The 22,320-nt window shown below is 40.6% G+C and overlaps 1 protein-coding gene across 2 annotated transcripts; it reads right to left on the minus strand.

The window, feature by feature from the left end:
- Positions 1–16,306: 16,306 nt before the first annotated feature.
- LOC117623339 lies at positions 16,307–22,320 on the minus strand. Of its 2 annotated transcripts, none has more exons than XM_034354279.1 (7): positions 22,124–22,320; positions 21,163–21,216; positions 19,764–20,476; positions 19,539–19,646; positions 19,267–19,470; positions 17,314–19,190; positions 16,307–16,980 (listed from the first exon to the last, which is right to left on the minus strand). In XM_034354279.1, the coding sequence occupies exons 3-7, from the start codon at positions 20,463–20,465 to the stop codon at positions 16,443–16,445; spliced, it is 3,429 nt and encodes a 1,142-aa protein (XP_034210170.1). In that variant the 5' UTR covers positions 20,466–20,476; positions 21,163–21,216; positions 22,124–22,320; the 3' UTR covers positions 16,307–16,442. The 2 variants fall into 2 exon arrangements, with proteins under 2 accessions (XP_034210170.1, XP_034210171.1); XM_034354280.1 differs by lacking the exon at positions 22,124–22,320 and adding an exon at positions 21,389–21,401.

Genomic DNA, 22,320 nt, shown 5'->3' on the forward strand with positions numbered 1-22,320 from the left:
TCACTCACATTCTTTACATATTAATTATTATTATACTAATATTTTGTGTATCATATAATCTACAAATTTACAAATATAGTGGCTGTGATCAATACACGTTAGACCAAAAGATGGGAAGCCAAGCCAGTGGCAAATAAGCTTGAGATAAGATATGTATGTCCCCTCAATTGACTGTGCATAGATTCTTCATAGTAATAATTAATGCATACTCCAAAACATCTTTTGAATTGGATATTGCCAAAAGCCTTCACACATATCTAATCACTGCCCACAATACTCCAAAAAATCTTTTGGGTTTCAATTTGCTACAATACTTTTGAATTTTTTTTGGGTTTTGTTATGGGTATCAGGAAATATCGAGGATATCGGCAAAATATCGGGGATATCGCACTTATCGAGGATATATCATCGATATAGGGGAAGATATGGCATTACCCCCCAATATCGGTGTCGACAGTTGAAAATATCAATATATCGACCAATTTATCGGTGTATCGTCCGATATTTCAATCCTTGATAATGATGAGGTACTTTCTAATGATGTGTCTACTTATCCATTACCCCCACGCACTGCTCGTGGTAAACCTAAAATACAATACTCTCCTGATATACACGCCAAATCCAGATATCCCATTAACCATTATGTGTCAACTTATCGTTTATCTAAGTCATATGTACTCTATCTGATCTAAAATGGGTGGATGCAATGCATATTGAGATGGAAGCCTTGAGCAAGAATGCCACTTGGGAGCTAGTTCCTTTACCGAAAGGAAAAAAGCAATTAGGTGCAGATGAGTGTATACTTTAAAGCACAAGGCTGATGGTTCCATTGACTATTACAAGGCAAGATTAGTAGCAAAAGGTTATACTCAGACCTATGGAGTAGATTACACAGAGACCTTTACTCCAGTAGCAAAGGTCAATATTGTGCGCGTAATCTTGTCCTTGGTTGCTAATCATGATTGGCCCTTGTTACAATTTGATGTCAAAAATGAATTCCTCCATGGTGACCACAATGAAGAAATATACATGGATCCTCCGTCGGGTATCCCTGTGATCTCTAAGGAGGGTATGGTTTGAAAACTACGGCAATCCTTATATGGATTAAAGCAGTCTCCAAGAGCTTGGTTTGGGAGGTTTGCTGCATCTATGAGGAATCCTGGGTCTGTACAAAGTAATTCTTATCATACTTTGTTTATGAAGAGTCGCAAAGGTAAATTGACAGCTTTAATAATTTATGTTGATGATATGATTGTAACTGGAGATGATCAGGCAGAAATGCAGAACCTCCAGAAATATCTGGCGTCTGAGTTTGAAATGAAATCATTTGGTAACTTGAAGTACTTTCTTGGGATTGAAGTTTCCAGATCTAAGCACGGTATCTTTTTGTCTCAAAAGAAGTATGTTTTGGATTTACTTGCAGAAACTGGAATGTTGGATTGTAAACCAATTGATACTCCTAGTGAACATAATGACAAGTTAAGGTTATATCCTGATAAGGAGCGCTATTAACGGATTGTGGGGAAATTAATTTATTTAGCTCATACACGTCCTGACATTGCGTATGCAGTGAGTGTAGTGAGTCAGTTTATGCACTTGCCTAGTGAAGACCATATGGGAGCTGTGACACGTATTTTGAGATGTCTCAAAGTAACTTCTGGCAAGGGGTTAATGTTTTCTAAGTATGGTCATACAGATGTGGAAGGATACACAAATGCTGATTGGGCAGGTTCAACTATTGAAAGGCGTTCTACGTCTGGGTATTTTACGTTTGTTGGTGGTAATCTTGTTACTTGGAGAACCAAGAAACAAAAGGTGGTGTCTCAATTTAGTGCTGAGGCCAAATATCGTGGGATGGCCCATGGTGTATCTGAGTTACTGTGGTTGAGGAGATCATTGAGAGATCTTGCCTTTGGGCCTAAGAAACCTATGGATTTATATTGTGACAATAAGGTTGCGATTGCAATTGCTCATAACCATGTACAACATGATCGTGCAAAGTATGTGGAGGTTGATCGAAATTTCATTAAAGAGAAGTTGTATGCAGAGATTGTTTCCTTCCCGTTCATCAATTCTAAGTATCAGTTAGCCGATGTCGTATCTTTCTCAACTCACTTAACAAGTTGGACATGTGTGATGTCTTTGTTCCAACTTGAGGGGGAGTGTTGGTGAGATAGATATCCTAGTCCTATTAGGATATTTCTTTCTTATTCTATTGGATTTTTATTTATTCCTTTTTTGTATGGATATTATGTAATTAGGACTTCTACTTATTTCCTAGTATAACCCAACTAGGGTTTGAGACCTTGTATTATAAATACCTCCTTTCAGAGAATAAAATATATATGAAAATATTCTACCCATATTGTTTGACTTAATCGTCCGGCAATACATTACAGTTACACATTTCTTTGAACATGGCCATTAATCAATGAGTTCCATAAATACACACTCTTGAGCTCAACAAAGTGGAAGACCAGATTCGACTTGGTTAGGTTTCCACAAAGAGCATAAGCAGAGATGAGGTTTGTGCCGAGAAAAGGGTTTCGTTGGAGGCCATGAGTGAGAACTTGAGCGTGAGCTTGTCGAGTGAGTGAAAGATAGTGGTGGGTAATTGAAAGCTGAAGAAAATGGTGAAGGTTCTGTTGAGGCCCAAAAATCCAGGGTTAGGCCCAAATAAATTCTCAGCCCAACGCAATGCCTTATTAAGAAAAGACCTGATTTAGAACATACAAAAGTTCGTTATTCACGCTCGCACGAGTCATGATCTACATGCCATGCCAAATAAATATGCCATCTGTCATGCAAAGAGTCAAAATAAGCATTGGCTCTATAAACCCATGCTAATTATCCCACCAAGCATCATAACTAAAAAACATGTCAAGCGACATGCCATGCCAAGCGGGAAATTATTATTTCATAACCAACCACGCTACAAGCTTAAGCGGGCCTAAGCCATGCAAATGCCCGGGGCTTGCTTGAGTGGGTTGTGGTATGGATGGTAATAAGTTGTCATGAGGCCCATTGATGGGCCAAGAAATGGAGGTTCCGGTTTGCTTGGGAGCCTCGGAACTCAAGCCCATTTCTTCGGCCCAAACATGTGGGTGAGCACAAAGGAGAAAATAGTCCATTACCTTAGCCAAAATAGCATATTAGCTTAACCAAAATTAGCCCAACACCTCAACAAAATAGGCCAACACTTGGTGTGGTTGGCCCATTTATTTGATAAACTAACCCATTGTCATAGAAGACCCATGTAACTAAGATAAAGACCTGCAAAAGCCTCAGCCCCTTGTTGAAAAAACAGAAGCCATGAGGGGAGCAAGATGTCCACATATGCAGAGCTGCTCCAGCACATGACAATGAACAAGTTCCAAGCACAAAACATCTGAAGAACCAAGGGATATTAGCGCGTCAGCTGTCAAGAGGAGAGGCACCCTTCGAACCAGCATGTATATCCATTTGCATTCCTTGATCAAATCTAGCCATGGAAGGAGGACGGAAAGAAAAAAGAAAATAGCTGAGAATGGGAGTCTCCTACTAGCTGCGGGAAAGGGCCTTGAGCTCCCAAAAATCCCTGATTTTGTGCAAATAAATTGAGGAAATTTCACCAAGATGGGAAAAGTTAAGGGAGGAGAGGAGAAAGGAAGGGAAAGACTTGGCAAAATGGGATGGAAGCCATTAGAGTTTCTTGGAAAAAAATGGCTTCCATCGGCTATAAATAGGGCCTCTTCTACCCAACAAACATCATCCATAACCAGAGAGCAAGCTTCCTCTCTTACTCCCAAAACCTAGCGATTTCGTGCTCAGCCCATCCTTTTCCCTTAGTTTTCCCTATTGGCAAGCTATTCTAACACTTGACAGAGTCTCTGTCAAGCTGCCAGAAAAGGCACTCAAGCCACCCTTTTCTCTCTTTCCCTCATTCTCAACCAAACCTCTCTGCAAAACCCTTTCTCTCCTACCTTAATACCCCATCTTTCCCCTAGGAACACTTAATTTTCTCTTCAGTGCTAAACTCATGACAACTTTGCTCCCATGCCACAAGCCTCTCATGCCAAGCTAGAAAATTTATCTGTAAGTAATAAAAAATCATCTGTAAGCAGCCATTATTTTTGGTTGGTGAAGGTAACCAAGGTTTCCTAAGGTTTTGCCATCCTTTTGAAGCATTTTTGGGTATGATCTTTGAACTCAGACACAAGAGATATTTTCTTCAGTTTACTTCTTACGGCGGCCCAGCCCATTTATAGTTGCCAGAAGAAAAAAGCCCCTATTGGTTCAAAGGTTGGTGGAGCACAGTGGCACTAGTGTAATAGCATGAGGTTATGAGGGTAAACGTCTTGCGTGCAAACGAGAGGTTCATTAAGCACAGAGAGGTAGTTCGAATTTGGCGGGGAATTTGGAGTTCTGAAAGGAACTCTAGTTGAACGGCTAATTTGTTGAAAGCCTCCAAAGAAGAGGTAAAAGAGTAGGCAAACTTCATTTGTCTTACACATCAGCATTTATATTCTCCAAGGGAAGAGGCAAATGGGTAGGCAAAATATATCTACTCCCCCCAATAAGGCAATATTTGCCTAGTACAAAGTGAAGATGTATATTAGGCCCCACTTACTTTTTATAATACAAATATCATCCTCACTCTCACACCTATTTTCTATAAAATATAATAGTAAATGTAAAAGATAAAAATAAATAATATATCAATAATTTGTACACTTGCATTGCCTAGTACCTTGGAGTGACCAACATTTTTCATGAGGCAAATGAGAAAGCAACATGCCACCTACGTTGTTATAGTACAATTTGGCATATTTCATTTGTATACTCCCTTGGGGATGCTCTTACTTGTCTTATAATATTTATTATATGTTTGTTATTATTATTTATTGATAACTTATGGGCTGTAATTTGTGTTGGCTGTTCTTTTTTATTTGTTTCTTGGGTTTATTTTTGTTTTGCTAAAGTTAGGAAAGGGGAGGGGGTTTTTCTCTCACACATTAGTGTTATGAGATTCAAACCTAAGACCATCGATCTGCAAATGAAGGCCCTTTTCCACTCAGGTACCCCATTCACAAAAAAGATTGGCTTCTTTCGTTGTCTAGAGTCATTCTATGGTGAGGGTGCCATATATGGACTAGATGTGAATCTTCATATTAGCCACATGATTTATTTGAATACTAACTTCACGTTAGTTTAATGAAATGATCATGTGGCTAATCTGAATGTCCACATGAGGGGTCCATATATGGCACTCTCACTATAGAATTTCGCGCGTTGTTTGTTCTAGTTTTGCTCTCACATGCAATGGCAAATCCACAGAGGCACAAAGAGGTGCAGATGCACCTCCCCTTGCTCGGAAAATGCATTGGAGATGCCGGAATTTGCACCTATGCTTGTACCCACCAAGTGTTCGATTAAAAGCCTCAAAGAGGCTGTTTTGTTGTTGTTTTGTGAGACCGTGAATATTTACCTTAGATCATTAGGCTCAATCTCCCAATCATGTAGAAGAACACGGTTCGTCAATTGAACTTCCACAACCAAGGTTATAAATTTTAAAAGATTTTGAAATTTTTTCGCTTAAGGGGCAGACCAAGGTCGAAGTAGGAGACGACACAATGCTTTTCTAGTTAGAATCCTGTGCTGCAATTAATTTTTAATATGGTTAACTATCAAGGCGCCATGTAATAACCCAAACCTTAATTAATATTTAATTAGTAATTTATTAAGAGGAAAAGACAATTTTGCCCTTGGAATAATTTAGTAAAGAAAAGTTGACTTTTTGACTAAGAAGGAATTTGACAATTTCACACACAACGTTGCGTAGAGCACGACGAAACGAGTTCGTAGACAAGAAGTGTACTCGAATCGGAGCTTTAACGAAGAAAATACGGTTAAACTACCCCGAGGGGCAAAACGGTGATTTAAAAAATCATATTTTTTTTTTATTTTACAAAACCTCATTTCTCTCTCTTCTCCCTCAGTCTCTCTCTCTCTCTCTCTCTCTCTCTCTCTCTCTCCCTCCCGTCGCGAACTCCACCCTTCCCCCGACTAGAGTTTTGCGACGCCGTCGCCACCACGGAGCACCACCGGCCACGAGGCCGGACTCATTCGAACCGCTGCCACCTCCTCTTCCCTTTTCGATCGCTCTCAGCCCTTGGAACCCCCGGTGCTGGCAGGAAACTGCAGAAATCTGAGCTGTTTCGACAGAAACTTCACGGCCGTCGATCTCCGTCGTCCAGCCACCAAACCGAACAATCCAGGTATGTATTTTGAACCTCTCGAGCTGTTCTAGCTGCCTGTTGGGTAGGATTCAATCGGTTCTTAACATAGGTAATTGATTTCGAATTGGAAATTCGACTGATTTTCAGCCTCCGAGTTCGGCCAATTCCAGTCAGTTTTTGGGGTAGGTCCAAGAACAAAAGTGGTTCCAAATCGGGTGTTATACCTAGGGTAGGAGTTTGGAGCCGTGGTTTTGAGATTTTTCGGCGATACGTAATCGCTTTGGACACCCAGCGCTGCCGGCGCGTGGGTGAGGGTAGTGAAGTGGCACTGTGTCTCGATGAGACGAGCGCGTAGGAATTTGCAGATCTCAATTTGGATACCGTTTGAGCCTCGAACGGTGTAATTTTCGGGTTCAATACTGTGAAGCCGTTGGATCGTAATCAATTTTAGATATGTTACTCTAGACAATTTCAGAATCGTGTAGGATTCGACGGATTGGGAATCGGAGTCCCGGATACTCCGACGGATTGTGATTGTACGATCGTGATGAATCCGACCGTCCGATCGAGACCAAACCCTCAGGACATGTGTCCTAGATATATTGGAACTTCTAGAGGCTTCCGGATTATATTGCGAGGTCATGGACCCACGGGGTCCTGGGTTGACTTTTTGGGACTTCAGCGCTTTTTGAGTCCCAAGATACTGCTAAACTATTCCAAGTGGAAGGAAAGCTTTTATGACCATAGGACCAACTTTAATTTGACCCACGTACTTCTAGGAGCCGGGGGTCAGGGTTTTTAAATTAATACTATATTGTATTAATAGAATATTATGGTCATTGAATCAGGTACCCGGGAGGTCCAGCGAGCACGGACTACCAGTGAGTGGACTCTTTGATTTTATAAATAAATTTAAGCAGTTCAGTTATAGTTATTGATCTTCAATAAGTTTTATTCAAAGATTAGCGTTTTGTAAGCTGTTATATGCTTTTAAATATTTTGTTTTGCATGTTGCCGAGTAAAATCTCCTTTAAAGGTATAGGAAAAGAAATTATAGTGAATTACCAGATTATCAGATAAATGGCAGCAGATCGGCCACTTTCGGATTTTATTGGTAGCCTTCGGTGTAGTCAGCATGCTTGACAGTTGCCCCACGAGTTCTTTGGTACTCGAACTCGTGTGGAGCGAGTAATGCGGATCAGGTGGACTACGGTCCCCTGAATCCTGCAAGTTGCAGCTCGGACTGACCTTGTGTCACTGAGACCTGTAAGTATGTGTCACCCATGGTGATGCAAGGAATTGACGGATATAAGGAGTTGACGGACATAAAGGATACACCTAGGTGGTAGTTTTAAACTATTTTCAATGCCTTAAGAAATTAATGTTGACCATGAGTATGCTTGGCTTATATACGTGTGTAATGATATGAGTGCATTGATTTCAGTAATAAAGAGAATAATTTAGTTTGTATAACTATTTTTACAGTGGGGTTAGTATGTTCATATGCTATTTTCCAAATTTTATTTTTGGGTCCACTCACCATTTTTAATGTTTTGCGACCCCAAGCAGTAGACATGCACAGGAATCCACCACCGGGCCGTTTTCCACCTTCCGCGCCTTTCTTTTGATGTAGGACTTTTTGTTTGTAAAAAGATTGACTCCTTTGTAAATTCTTAGTAACCGCTCTGTTGTTTTGCCCTAGACTTAGAATTGTAACTGTTGGAATGTATATATATATATATATATACTTGTTTGGCAGGTGTAAATGTTTCGGTATTGATCCAGTTACAAGGGAAACTCTGTCGATTCTTCGGTAGACATCAACCTTGTTATTTTATCGTGCTTTGTATGGAAGGGAAAATAGGTCATTCGTGCCCGACATCCACCAGGTGTCGGACACACACAGGGTCCTGCTCGGATTCCAAGGCGGAATTTGAATCGGGTCCTGTCAACTTGGCGTCATAGCATTATGTTTAATTTCCTGTAGACTTTGCACTTTATGCATTCCCGTTTTTCTGAATATCTGTTGCTTATGACAGTAAAGATGCGCCCTAAGCGTGGTGGTGTCCGTAGAGGGACTAGACAGTCGTCCCGACATAGGGGACAGGATCCCCAGCTTGGCAGGAGGAAGTTCCTGTTCCTGCACCTGTACCTGAACCGGTAGAGTAGTCTGTGGTTGGAGACCCGTCAGGAGCCGTACCTACTGTGCCTACTACGCTAGGAGATCCCAACTTCCAGTAGACTTTAGAGTCGCTGACTCAGGCTTTAGCCAGGACTGGGCAGCCCAGAGATCCCTCCTTGGGATATGCTCATCAAGCTAAGAGGATTGGGGCCACTGATTTTGATGGTGATGGTAACCCAGCAGTAGCTGAGGAATGAATAGAAAGGATGGAGCGGATCATGGAGGTCATGGCTGTTCCACGAAACTGCAGGGTTACGCTGGCTATCTTCTTCTTGATCAGAAATGCCAGACATTGGTGGGACTCGGCTAGGAGGAGATATCGGGATCCTTTAGCCATTACGTGGCAAGTATTCAGAGCCGTATTTGATAGTCAATACTTTCCACAAGCCTACCAGAATGTGAAGATCCAAGAGTTTTTACAGCTAGAATAGGGGATGATGACAGTATTAGAGTACGAGAAAAAGTTTAATTAGTTGTCTAAGTATTGTCTTCCACTGGTGGAGGATGAAATCAAGAAGTGTCAACTTTTCACTATGGGGTTAAAGGCTTCCATTCGAGATATCGTGATCAGTCAGCGGTTGACTAACTTTGGTGATGTGGTGATGTCTGCCTCATTGATTGAGCTGCCAGATGCTGGTCAGACCACGGGGTGAACCCCGTAGGCAACAGTTTGACATAAGCGGTCCTAGTCAGGGATCATCCAAGAAAGGCAGTTACAGTTCTGGATCATCTAGTGGCCGTAGTTACGGAGGTTACCGACCTGGATTCAGTTCCAGCAGAGGTTCCAACCAGAGTGGCAGTTCTGGAAACCACTCCGGGGGTAGTGCAGCTAGAGGTACTGGGAGACAGTTGCTGTCAGTATCTGGCAGGAGAAGTCGCCCCCAATGTGCCAAGTGTGGTAGGTACCATTCTGGGCCTTGCCAGAAGGGCACTACTGGATGTTATTGTTGTGGACAGTCTGGACATTTTTGGAAGAATTGCTCACTGTTTCTTCAGAATAGAGAGACCACAGCTGCATCGACTCCAGGGACAGGTATGCAGGGTAGATCACATGAGATACCATAGTTTGTGGAGGCTTCGTCTAGTGGTGGGACCCAGACCAGTGTGGCCAGCCGAGTCAACAGTCAGCAAAGGGGACGTGGTGGACGTTTCAGGGCCACAGGCAGGGTGTACAATATGTCCCAGCAGGAGGCACATGCATCACCTGATGTAATTACAGGTATTTTACCGGTCTTTGGAATTCCTGCTAGAATTTTGATTGACCCTAGGGCTACACACTCGTTTGTCACACCTAGTTTCGCCCACAATGCCAATATAAGACTTTCAGCTCTATAGAACGAACTGGCGATCTCTGTACCTATAGGAGAGATTTTTAGGGTTGGTACCGTATCAAGATATTATAGTGATGGTGGGAGATGTGTTTCTGGAGGCAGATTTAATTCCTTTGGGAATGGTTGACTTGGATGTCTTCTTAGGGATGGGTTGGTTGGCCAAACATCGTGCCTTGGTAGATTGCTTCAGGAAAGAAGTTGTATTCAGTAGTCCAGGACGACCTGAAGTAACTTTTTATGGTGAACGCAGAGTGCTTCCATCTTGCCTCATTTCAGCTATGATGGCAAAACGGTTGCTCAGAAAAGAGTGCTCAGGATATATAGCGCATGTAATTGATACCAGAGATATTCCAGTGGTACAGGAATTTCCGGACGTATTCCCCGATGATCTTCCTGGATTACCTCCTCATCGGGAGATCGAGTTCATTATTGAGCTCGCTCCAGGAACGAATCCTATTTCTCAGGCACCGTATAGAATGGCGCCAGCAGAGTTGAGGGAGTTAAAGACTCAGTTGCAGGAGCTTGTAGATAAGGGTTTCATCCGACCTAGTTTTTCTCCTTGAGGCTCTCCAGTGTTATTTGTTAAGAAGAAGGATGGCACCATGAGGTTATGCATTGACTACAGGCAGCTGAACAAGGTCACAATGCGGAATAGATATCCATTGCCTCGCATTGATGATTTGTTCGATCAGCTGAAGGGTGCCAAGGTATTTTCTAAGATTGATTTGAGGTCTGGATATCATCAGTTACGGATTAGAGACCCGTATCATCTTGACTTTGTTCCAATTTCTCTATTTTTTTTTTTTTAAGAATATCGAGTCACTATGAGTTCCTGGTGATGCCATTTGGATTAACTAATGCGCCAGCTGCATTTATGGACCTCATGAACAGAGTGTTTCGACGTTACTTAGATCGCTTCGTAATTGTGTTCATAGATGACATTCTGGTGTATTCTACGAGTCAAAAGGCACATATGAAGCACTTAGACATTGTGTTGAAGACTCTGAAAAGGAGGCAACTTTATGCCAAATTCAGCAGGTGTCAGTTTTGGTTAGACAGAGTTAGTTTCTTGGGGCATGTGATCTCTGCAGAGGGCATTTATGTTGATCCTCAAAAGATTGAAGCAGTAGTGAATTGGCCACGACCAACCAGTGTTACTGAGATACGGAGTTTTCTTGGGTTAGCCGAGTATTACCGTCACTTCGTGGAAGGGTTCTCCACCATAGCGGCGCCTCTCACTTATTTGACAAGGAAAAGAGTTAAGTTTGCGTGGTCAGATAAGTGTGAGGAGAGTTTCAACGAACTCAAGACTGGGATGACCACTGCTCCAGTTTTAGCACTTCCGGATGATAGTGGGAACTTCGTTATCTATAGTGATGCATCTCAACAAGGACTTGGATGTGTGCTGATGCAGCATGGTAGGGTGATCGTCTACGCTTCTAGACAACTTAAGAAGCATGAGTTGAATTATCCTGTTCATGATTTGGAACTTGCTGTAGTGGTTTTTGCCTTAAAGATTTTGGCGGCATTTTCTTGACGGGGAAACATGCTAGATCTTTACAGATCACAAAAGTTTAAAGTATTTATTCACCCCGAATGAATTGAATTTGAGGCAAAGAAGATGGTTAGAGTTGATTAAGGATTATGACTGTACCATCGAGCATCACCCAGGAAGAGCTAATGTTGTCGCGGATGCACTCAGTAGGAAATCTTCGGGATTTGTAGCTTATCTTCGAGGGAGGTATTTGCCATTGATGGTAGAAATGAGGAAGCTCAAAGTTGGGCTAGATATGGATAATCAGGGAGCATTGTTAGCTACTCTTCATGTGAGACCAGTGCTAGTAGAACGAATACTCGCAGCTCAATCCCAGGATCCTTTGATTTGCACGCTGCGAGTGGAGGTTGAGAATGGCGACAGAACTGATTGTTCAGTAAGAAATGATGGAGCGTTAATGGTAGGTAATAGGTTATATGTCCCTAATGATGAAGTTTTAAAAAGGGAGATTCTTGAGGAGGCCCATGAGTCAGTGTTTGCAATGCACCCTGGAAGCACAAAAACGTATCATACTATGAGAGAGCACTACTGATGGCCTTTTATGAAGAAAGAACTAGCAGAGTATGTCAGAAGGTGCCTAATTTGTCAGCAAGTGAAAGCTGAGCGACAGAAACCATCAGGGTTGTTGCAACCACTTCCGATTCCTGAATGAAAGTGGGAGCAGATTACGATGGATTTCGTGTTCAAGCTTCCTCGAACACAGAGTAAGCATGATGGGGTGTGGGTAATCGTGGATCGACTCACTAAGTCCGCTCATTTTCTGCCGGTGAGAGCAAATTATAGTTTGAACAAACTGGCTAAGATTTTCATAGATGAGATAGTGAGACTTCATGGAGTACCAGTATCCATTGTTTCATATAGAGATCCACGGTTTACATCCCCTTTTTGGACAAAGTTAAATGAAGCTTTTGGAACCCAATTGCAGTTCAGTACTGCATTTCACCCCCAGACAGATGGCCAGTCTGATAGGATAATTCAGACATTAGAAGATATGTTGAGAGCGTGTGCACTTCAATTTCGGGGTTGATTGGGATGAGAAGTTACCACTTATGGAGTTTGCTTATAATAGCAGTTATCAAGTGAGTATCGGAATGTCTCCATTTGATGACTTGTATGGAAAACAGTGTAGAACTCCATTCTATTGAGATGAAGTGGGTGAACACAGATTGGTAGTATCTGAGGATGTTGAACTGACCAAGAAACAAGTGAACATAATTAGAGAACGACTCAAGACAGCCTAAGACCGACAAAAGAGTTATGCAGACAATAGAAGAAAAGACCTTCAGTTTGAAGTTGGAGACTGGGTATTTTTAAAATTATCACCTTGGAAAGGTGTAGTGAGATTTGGGAAGCGGGGAAAACTAAGTCCTCGCTATATTGGACCCTATGAGATTATAGAGCGTGTGGGTCAAGTAGCTTACAGGCTTGCTTTGCCTGCAGATCTAGCACGGTTGCACGATGTTTTCCATATCTCCATGCTTCGAAAGTATATTTCCGACCCTTCCCATGTTGTAGAGGAGCAACCAGTCGAATTGGAGGATGATTTCACTTATGTGGAACAACCAGTTCAAATCTTGGATTGGAAAACGCAAGCATTGCGATCGAGAGAGATTCTACTTGTGAAAGTGTTATGGAGGAGTCATACTGTGGAAGAGGCTACATGGGAACCCGAAGACTAAATGCGGGAACAGTACCCTTACCTTTTCGAGTGACGGGTACATAAATTTCGAGGACGAAATTGTTATAAGGGGGTAGGTTGTAATAACACAAACCTTAATTAATATTTAATTAGTAATTTATTAAGTAGAAAAGACAATTTTGCCCTTGGAATAATTTAGTAAAGAAAAATTGACTTTTTGACCGAGAAGGAATATGACAATTCCACACACACCGTTGCGTAGAGCACGACGAAACGAGTTCATAGACATGAATTAGACTCGAATCGAAGCTTTAAAGAAGAAAATACGGTTAAACTACCCCGAGGAGCAAAACGGTAATTTGAAAAATCAGATTTTTTTATTTTATTTTTTTTTTTACAAAACCTCATTTCTCTCTATTCTCCCTCAGTTTTTTCCCTCAGTTTTTTTTTCTCTCTCTCTCTCTCCCGTCGCGAACTCCCCCTTCCCCCGATCAGAGTTTTGTGGCGCCGTCGCCACCACGGAGCACCACCGGCCACGAGGTCGGACTCATTCGAACCGCTGCCACCTCCTCTTCCCTTTCCGATTGCTCAGCCCTTGGAACCGCCGGTGCTAGCTGGAAACTGCAGAAATTCGAGCAGTTTCGACAGAAACTTCACGGCCGTCGATCTCCGTCTTCCAGCCACGAAATAGGACAATCCATGTATGAAATTTGAACCTCTCGAGCTGTTCTAGCTGCCTGTTGGGTAGGATTCAATCGATTCTTAACGTAGGTAATTGATTTTCGAATTGGAAATTCGGCCGATTTTCGCCCTCCGAAGTTCGGCCACTTCCGGTCAGTTTTTAGGGTAGGTCCAAGAACAAAAGTGGTTCCAAATAGGGTGTTATATCTAGGGTAGGAGTTTGGAGCCGTGGTTTTGAGATTTTCCGGTGATACGTAATCGCTTTGGACACCCAGTGCTGCCCGTGCATGCGGCGGCACATGGGTGAGGGTAGTGAAGTGGCACTGTGTCTCGATGAGATCCTTAGGTTGTCACGAGCGCATAGGAATTCGCGGATCTCAATTTGGATACCGTTTGAGCCTCGAACGGATTTTCCATATTGTACGATTTTAAGGTTCAATATTGTGGAGCCATTGGATCGTAATCAGTTTCAGATATGTTACTCTAGACAATTTCATAATCGTGTAGGATTCGACGGATTGTGAATCGGAGTCCCAGATACTCCGAAATTGCGAACCCTAGGGCTAGGGTTTAGAAATCGTGCAATTGTACGATCGTGATCAATCCAACCGTCCGATCGAGACCAAACCCTCGGAACATGTGTCCTAGATATATTGGAACTTCTAGAGGCTTCCGGATTATATTGCGAGGTCATGGACCCGCAGGGTCCCAGGTTGACTTTTTGGGACTTTAGCGCTTTTTGAGTCCCAAGATACTGCTAAACTATTCCAAGTGGAAGGAAAGCTTTTATGACCATATGACCAACTTTAATTTGATGCACGTACTTCTAGGAGCTGGGGTCAAGGTTTTTAAATTAATACTATATTGTATTAATAGAATATTATGGTCATTGAATCAGGCACCCAGGCACCAGTTGACCCGCAGGAGGGACCTTCAAGAGGTCCAGCGAGCACGGACTACCAGTGAATGGACTCTTTGTTTTTATAAATAAATTTAAGCAGTTCAGTTACAGTTATTGATCTTGAATAAGTTTTATTCAAAGATTAGCGTTTTATAAGCTGTTATATGCTTTTAAATATTTTGTTTTGCATGTTGCCGAGTAAAATCTCCTTTAAAGGATATAGGAAAAGAAATTATAGTGAATTATCAGATTATCAGATAAATGGCAGCAGAGTTTTAGAGTTTACAGAAATTCAGTTATTCAGCATATTTTCTTCAGACACTTTATATTTTCCTAAACCACCTTGTACCCAGATATACAAATGTTGGCTTGAGATCGAATGTTGCCTTCAGATTTTATTGGTAGCCTTCGGTGTAGTCAGCATGCTTGATAGTTGCCCCATGAGTTCTTTGGTACTCGAACTCGTGTGGAGTGAGTAATGCGGATCAGGTGGACTACGGTCCCCTGAATCCTGCGAGTTGCGGCTCGAACTGACCCTATGTCACTGAGACTTGCGAGTATGTGTCACCCATGGTGATGCAAGGAATTGACAGATATAAGGAATTGACGAACATAAAGGGTACACCTAGATGGTAGTTTTAAACTGTTCTCAATGCCTTAAGAAATTAATGTTGACCATGAGTATGCTTGGCTTATATACGTGTGTAATGATATGAGTGCATTGATTTCAGTAATAAAGAGAATAATTTAGTTTGTATAACTGTTTTTACAGTGGGGTTAGTATGTTCATATGCTATTTTCTAAATTTTATTTTTGGGTCCACTCACCATTTTTAATGTTTTGCACTCCCAGGCAGTAGACGTGCACAGGAATCCACCACCGGGCTGTTTTCCACCTTCTGCACCTTTCTTTTGATGTAGCACTTTTTGTTTGTAAAAGGATTGACTCCTTTGTAAATTCTTAGTAACCGCTCTGATGTTTTGCCCTAGACTTAGAATTGTAACTGTTGGAATGTATATATATGTATGCTGGCAGTTGGTTATATATATATACTTGTATGGCAGGTGTAAATGTTTCGGTATTGATCCAGTTACAAGGGAAACTCTGCCGATTCTTCGGTAGACGTCAACCTTGTTATTTTGTCGTGCTTTGTATAGAAGGGCAAATAGGTCATTCGTGCCCGACATCCGCCAGGTGTCAGACATGCACAGGGTCCGGCTCGGATTCCAAAGTGGAATTTGGATCGGGTCCTGTCACGCCATGTGTTAAATTTTAACTAGACTAACTTTGAAAATTCATTAAAAATTCATATGTGCTCCAAAAAATTCACCAAAAATTACCGGGGTATTCGTAATCACATGTACTTTTATCTCGTGAGCTCCAAATCACATGTACATTGGATAAGATTAATTGGTATTGATTTTGGTTAGATTAATGGATGATCTCATAAGAATTTTGGTAGACTAGTTGTGTAATTGACATGCATTTTGTTCATATTTGATATGAATTTTGGTAGATAATTGTGTAATATGAATTTGGTGCATATTAATTAATATACAAAATAGGCTATAGTCAATTAGTCTTAGAGGTAAAACTCTTATTTATTTTATTTAATTATGAATGATATTAGTATTGTTGAAATTGTAGGGCTATTTGGTTGTTCAAAAATATATATATATATATATATATATATATTTATTTATTTTTATTTTTTATTTTTATTTTTTTTTTTGGGGGACCTTTTAGCATTGAATCCCACAAAATAGACAATTCAAGCTTCCCAAGTGTACATCCCAACATTGAACAGCCATTGGCTATATTGCAGGATACAATTTCTTCATAAAGTAGATTGGAAAAATTACAAACTGTACAGTAGAATCAATACAGAAAACAAGATCATTTACAAGTTTGGTTTAATTTATTAAAAAAATCAATCTATAACCTATGTACAGTAAATACAGGTCCCAAATTCAAATGGGGGAGGGTCCAACAAGTACCCTGGCTATCAATACAACAGCTATGCCATTTGATTCTATAAGAACCCACTGGAAAAGCAGAAACATCAAGCAAGCAATTTGAGAACCCTTGTCTTCTTTCATTCAGTTCGAAACGAACGAACGAATTTACAAACTCACCATCATTGTTGCCCCTTTGACGCTTATTACTCCTTTTTGTACTGCACTCTGTTACATACTGCAACAGCTTTTCATTCATCTCTACCATGTCATCCGTTTCGCAAGCTTGATAACTACCCTGGTTTTGCTGATTGTCCACTCCACTTTCTGTTGGTTCCTGAAAGGATACTCTACTGTAGAGCATGCAGTACAAGTTTTTCAACCGGACTGGGATATCTGGTGCCACATTTCTTAATTGAAGACACAGATTTAATGACAAGTTGAAGCCTCGGGAAACATATATTCCATCTGGGTTTCTAGTTTCGTTGACAGCGAAGAGTTCTGACCCACAGCAAGGCCTGAAATTTATGTAAATCATAAACATTAGAATAATGGTGTAAATGGAAAAGAAAAAATCGTATGATTAATAATATGATGTTAATTGATAACCTAACAAAAATTACACAGTTAAAACTGGATAAAGCATATGATATGTATAGAGAAATTCTCTTATCAAGAAGTATCCCTCTTAAACATCAAATCAAAAGGAGGGGCAGCTAAGGTTTTCTACTCTCGGTTTGTCCTCTTCCTTTTTACTTTTCATTCCATTTTATAAACTCAAAATCAAGGCCAAATGAAGTTGAGAAATCAACAAAAAGATTTTCTAGTTAAAATAAAGTGTGACAGTGTACCTTAATTTAAAGAAGTACTTGGGTGTACGGAAGGGGATTTGCATCCATTTCGTAAGAATGTCATACAGAAGCTTTAAGCCATCCTTGGGTAATTGGGATAGTCCTTCCTCATTATGCACTCTGTTTGCCTTACTTTTCAAGCCAGCAATCCCTGAAACCGCATAATTACAAACATTAAGAATATCTCTTGCTTCAGAACCAATCTTACATGCTTGGGTTCTTGACTGCATGTGAAAACAATCCATGGGATTTCTACCCGCCTCCAATAGAAGACATAGATTTTTACTGGTTTCATGGTTAGTGTTCCCCAACCGTCCAACTAGATTTTGAACCAAGATTGCGTCTAAATCTCTCTCTAGAATTCCCAGACCACTATTAGAAATAGGTTTGAATAGGCTTGGAATGTAGAGAGCAAATCCAGTACAAAAGGCCAACAGAGAACAACTCATTGCAAGTTCCGAAATTATTTTTGAACTCTTTTTGTCCATGTCAATGAAAGATGTTGTAACTAGATCAAATTCTCGTGCTAGCCTCTTCAACTGCAGAGATATTTGAGTAATTTTCTGCAAAGACATGAGGTATCCAACCATAAGGTTCTCAACCTTCCCATTATTGGTGGTGTTGTCCTGGTCAAATGGAATGTTTCCCAAAATTTTAACTATATCCACCACGGCTCTTATTACCTTCACTCTTAGGGACAAAAACCAGTGTTGGAAATAAAAAATGTGGCCTGTTTTGACATCATCAACTTTTAATGTTTCCAAAGAAGAACAAAGACCATTGTAAGCTGCTGCTAGCTCTTTGCTGTAAATATGCTGCTTGATACTACTCGCTGCATCTTGGCAACCTAAATCATTACTGGAAGGTGTAAGATGTAATTTATGCGTCTCTAACCCTTGTTTTGGTAATAGCAGCAGCTCTAGCTTCCTCTCAGAATTAGCAAATTGAACTAATGAGTTCATCCAGCGGCTGCAGGAATTTGAACGAACTTTTAATACTAACTGCTTGAATATAAAAGTCGTGGTCAGCCAATCTCCTTGACAAGCTGCACACACCCCGACTCTGTAAGCAGGCCAATTATTTTTTTCTGCCAGCATCCTCTTTGCACATTCAATGGTACGAAGTTCATGCTTCATTGAGTAATTATCAAGAGATATGCCCGAGTTTCTATCAGGATTGCGACTTCCCTCACTCGCATTTACCATGTTACCCCAAATTATTTGACAACGCAGCAACAGAGAGTAGAGTACGTATGTATAACATTCAAACAAGTTGCTTTGGCATACAAGTTCAACCAGAAGCTTCACTTTGTCAAATACTTCGGTGGAGATGGCACCAGCTTCAGTGAGATTTTCGAGAAAGGCCACCAAAAATCTGTACACCTTAAATAGAAGCTTTGATCTGATAATTCTACTCTTCTCTCCTTTCAAGTCTACACTATGATGAACAAACGCATCTGTTTCTGTTGTCACAACGAGATTGTCATCCATATATGAGAGAGACTTCACTAAAACAGATATTTGATCCAGCACTAAGACATGCAAATCCGGATATTCTCGGATTACAAGGAAAAGAAGATTGAACAGGCAGTTAACTTGTTGAAACTCAACACTGTCAGTCTGACAAAGATCCAAAACTAGCTTCACCAGTATGGTGATCCGATCTATGATAAGCAAGATCACCTGAGATGGCTGAAGAGAGAAACAACGCACAAGCCCTGTACCTCCTTTTAGTCTTCTTGACATATCTACCAAAACAGAAATAGCTAACAGGCTCTCAGCCATGATAGGAGATGGGGATGCATTCTCAACAATGCTTAAAAGCTTTGAAGATTCAAGGACATCATAGGGTAGATTGGGTGGCATACATAAAATCATCTGCGGAAATGCTGGAAGTGAGACAACATAAATTGAACAACAATAACAAGTTCATCTGTATGAGCTGAGAAACAACCTTACGTAATGTCTGAAGAACTTCACATAGCATGGATGTTGGAATTTGAGGTTCATCTAGTATGCTTAACAATGTTTTCACTACATATCCATTTACAGGAACATGACATATTCCTTGACTGAAAATAAAATGTAGGCATCTTACTGCTGTTGCTCGCAGCTGAAGAGTTTTTTCATGGCTAAGAAACAAGAGAAGCAGGTCCACCTGCATTGAGATAGCAATAAGAATTATGGGTCAATCATTTTGAGAGAGGGTGCTACCAAAATAATTACCTGCTGAGATATAAGAATGGTTGACCGGGAAGCAAGTTTTGAGAGGGAAACCAGCATCGCAACCTGGTAATACTCATCTGAGAACTCTAACAGCAATTTTAGACTTGCCTGCAACAAAGCAGCGTTCGGTGAACATTATAATCTAATACATAAGTGAAAAACTAATACTCTAAATGCAACAATTTCCAAGAGAAGTCAGGTAAAAAAATTAAATTACAATTAAACCTTGTAAGCATTATTTGCAAGAGACTGGGAGCACCCAAGTTTGGCAAATAATCGTGCTCCGGCCAACCTTATAGCAGGCAATGTTTCTGGTGAGCTCATCATATGAAGCAGCATCTCCAAGACAACACAAGCAAAGTCGTCTGATAACTCAGCAAAACATCCTGCCGCAAATAACGCTGCTTGTACCTCCAAAACATGAGAAGAAACCAAACTAGAAAGCACCAAGTATTGTATACTCGCACTCTGTTTAGTAAAATGTGCCCAACAGCCAAACAGACCCAAAGCCAAAGCCCGATCTTCAACATCCCCACTGTCAAACACAACCTTAACTCTCCTCAGCAATTCTGCCTGCATATGAACCCGAGTTTTGCACAAAACTCCTTTGTACTCTTTCTGTTTGTTCCTCTTCTTGTACTCAAACAGAAAGGCCTTAACAATACAGACCCTTGTGTGCTTGTCTCCAAATTCGAAGGCATTGGCAAGACGAAGAATGATGACATTGGAGAAGAGCTTGTCCTCGCCAGGAATTAGGTCGAACAAGTGGTAGACAGCTGGAGAAGGGTCTGGCTCTTTACTTAACTGTTGGAGTCTTGGACTGATTTCTGAAATGGCTTTGAGCGATCGACCTGGTTTCTTGGAGCGCAGGGCCTTTTCTAGCTCTATGCTCCATTCCATCACACATGCTGCTGAGTTCCTTTCCATTTCAGCTCAAACTTCAAAATAGAAAATTACTTTAGAATCAAATACGTCCACACCAAAAGAATTCAAAACAAACTCATAATCCATCAGCAAAGGTTTACATATACTAAGACTGCTCAAATGGTGCCACAAAGTGGATGTGCCATTCTTTAGCTACTAGGTTGCCTCCTTTCCCTTGGCCCTCAAATGAAAGGACTTTTTGTTTTTTCTCATGTCTCAATGGAGAATTCTTACATCGACTTCTCAAATGGTGCCACAAAGTGGATGTGCCATTGTTTTCACTACCACATGCATAGCCCTTTTTACAATACTTGCATATGCATCTAGGCTCACTAGTATCATCCTCACACCTTATCTTTGTAAAATGCTCCCAAACCCCCGAAGCATTCTTACTAGGCTTTCTTTTTCCTATAGTACTAGGTAAAGGGGCTGATTGTACAGGGGTAGATTGATGAACTTGAGTTGGAGGTGGTGGGTTAGTTGAAACAGGGGTTTCAGATTCTCCTTCCATGAAAATAATACCCTATGAAAATACAAATATTGCAAGCTTCAATAACCAAAAACAGTAAGCATTAACATCAATAACTTCTGTAAACTACAAATAAAGCAGCAACCATAAACAAAATAATAAAACAACAAAATAAACCAAAAACACAGCCACAATAATAAAGAAACACAACCAAAAAGTACAGAAAATTACCATAAAGAAACATAACCAGCAAGCCAATCCTTTCCTTAGCCTTCAAAATCAATTCTGTCCAGAAAAAACAAAAATTACAACAGAGTCAGACAAAAATCAATTCCGTCCAGCAATAGACAAAGGAGATACTCAGTTACATGTTTCAATGATCAATCCAACTGAAGGCACTCAATATCAGTCAACAACAATAGAATCCATCAATGTCAAAACACATTTGAGCTCTTACGCACACTTGTTTAATAGCATTCCTCACACACACACACGCACACACACTTGAATTCAGACCTTCCCATCTCTCAGCTTTCAAGCTAGCTAGTAACCTATTGAATGAGATACAAAATCCTTTAACATTTATGAAGTTCTGAATAGTAATTACTGACTCTTAACAGCCCAATATTATATAAATCCAATCCAAAAAGATATTATCACTTTCATAATTGCTGTATTGTATAAAATTTCCACAACATACACACACAAAATAAAATTCCTTGTCCCAAGAAATAACTATGAGTTGAACATGGCATCATAAAGAAGATAAGAATTAAGAACTACTGGATGTTAAAAAGCCTAAGATCAATTCATTTTTCCCCCAATCGGAGTCATATAACTCTACCATAAGTGACAACGAATGGACCCAACTCAACAAAACATATACAATCATACAATCAAACAGAATGAAAAACCAATGCAATATCTTACAATAAACACCAAACTAGAAACTAATATTCTTCCCAAAAATTTTACATTTTGGAGCCAGAGGCAGAGAATGTTTAAAATTTTAAACTATTTCCTTTATTGAACTAAAAACTCTATTTTTTTCCTTAATTCACATTCAGCAGTTTTGACCAGTGAGCTTTTTAGGTAATTCAAAATTTGTCACAATAACTAGCATTTGACCCATCAAGTAATTTGTGATGCTTATGAGCTCAAAATACAGAAAATTAGGGTTTAGCGATATTACCTCAAAGAGAGAAAAATCGAGAGGGAGACTGAGAGCGGGAGCGACAGAGAGAGCGAGATCGACTGAGAGCGGGAGCGACTGAGAGAGCGGGATCGACTCTGAGAGAGAGCGAGTGCGACTGAGAGAGAGCGATATAGAAATCGGGAAGAAGTTGGCTGCGGATTTGGGGAGAGGACGTTGAGAGTGAGAGAGACAGA

This window comes from Prunus dulcis, chromosome 3 (genome assembly GCF_902201215.1).
Source record: "Prunus dulcis chromosome 3, ALMONDv2, whole genome shotgun sequence".
NCBI classification, from domain to species: Eukaryota; Viridiplantae; Streptophyta; class Magnoliopsida; order Rosales; family Rosaceae; genus Prunus; species Prunus dulcis.

Bases quoted from the DNA above. Each gene is read 5' to 3' on its own strand.
- LOC117623339 (XM_034354279.1), bottom strand. From the start codon at position 20,465: ATGGAAAGGAACTCAGCAGCATGTGTGATGGAATGGAGCATAGAGCTA. The intron at 19,647-19,763 runs GTTTAATTGTAA...GCTTTGTTGCAG, and splicing joins TTGCAAATAATGCTTACAAG to GCAAGTCTAAAATTGCTGTT. The intron at 19,471-19,538 runs GTAATTATTTTG...ATCTCAATGCAG, and splicing joins CCATTCTTATATCTCAGCAG to GTGGACCTGCTTCTCTTGTT.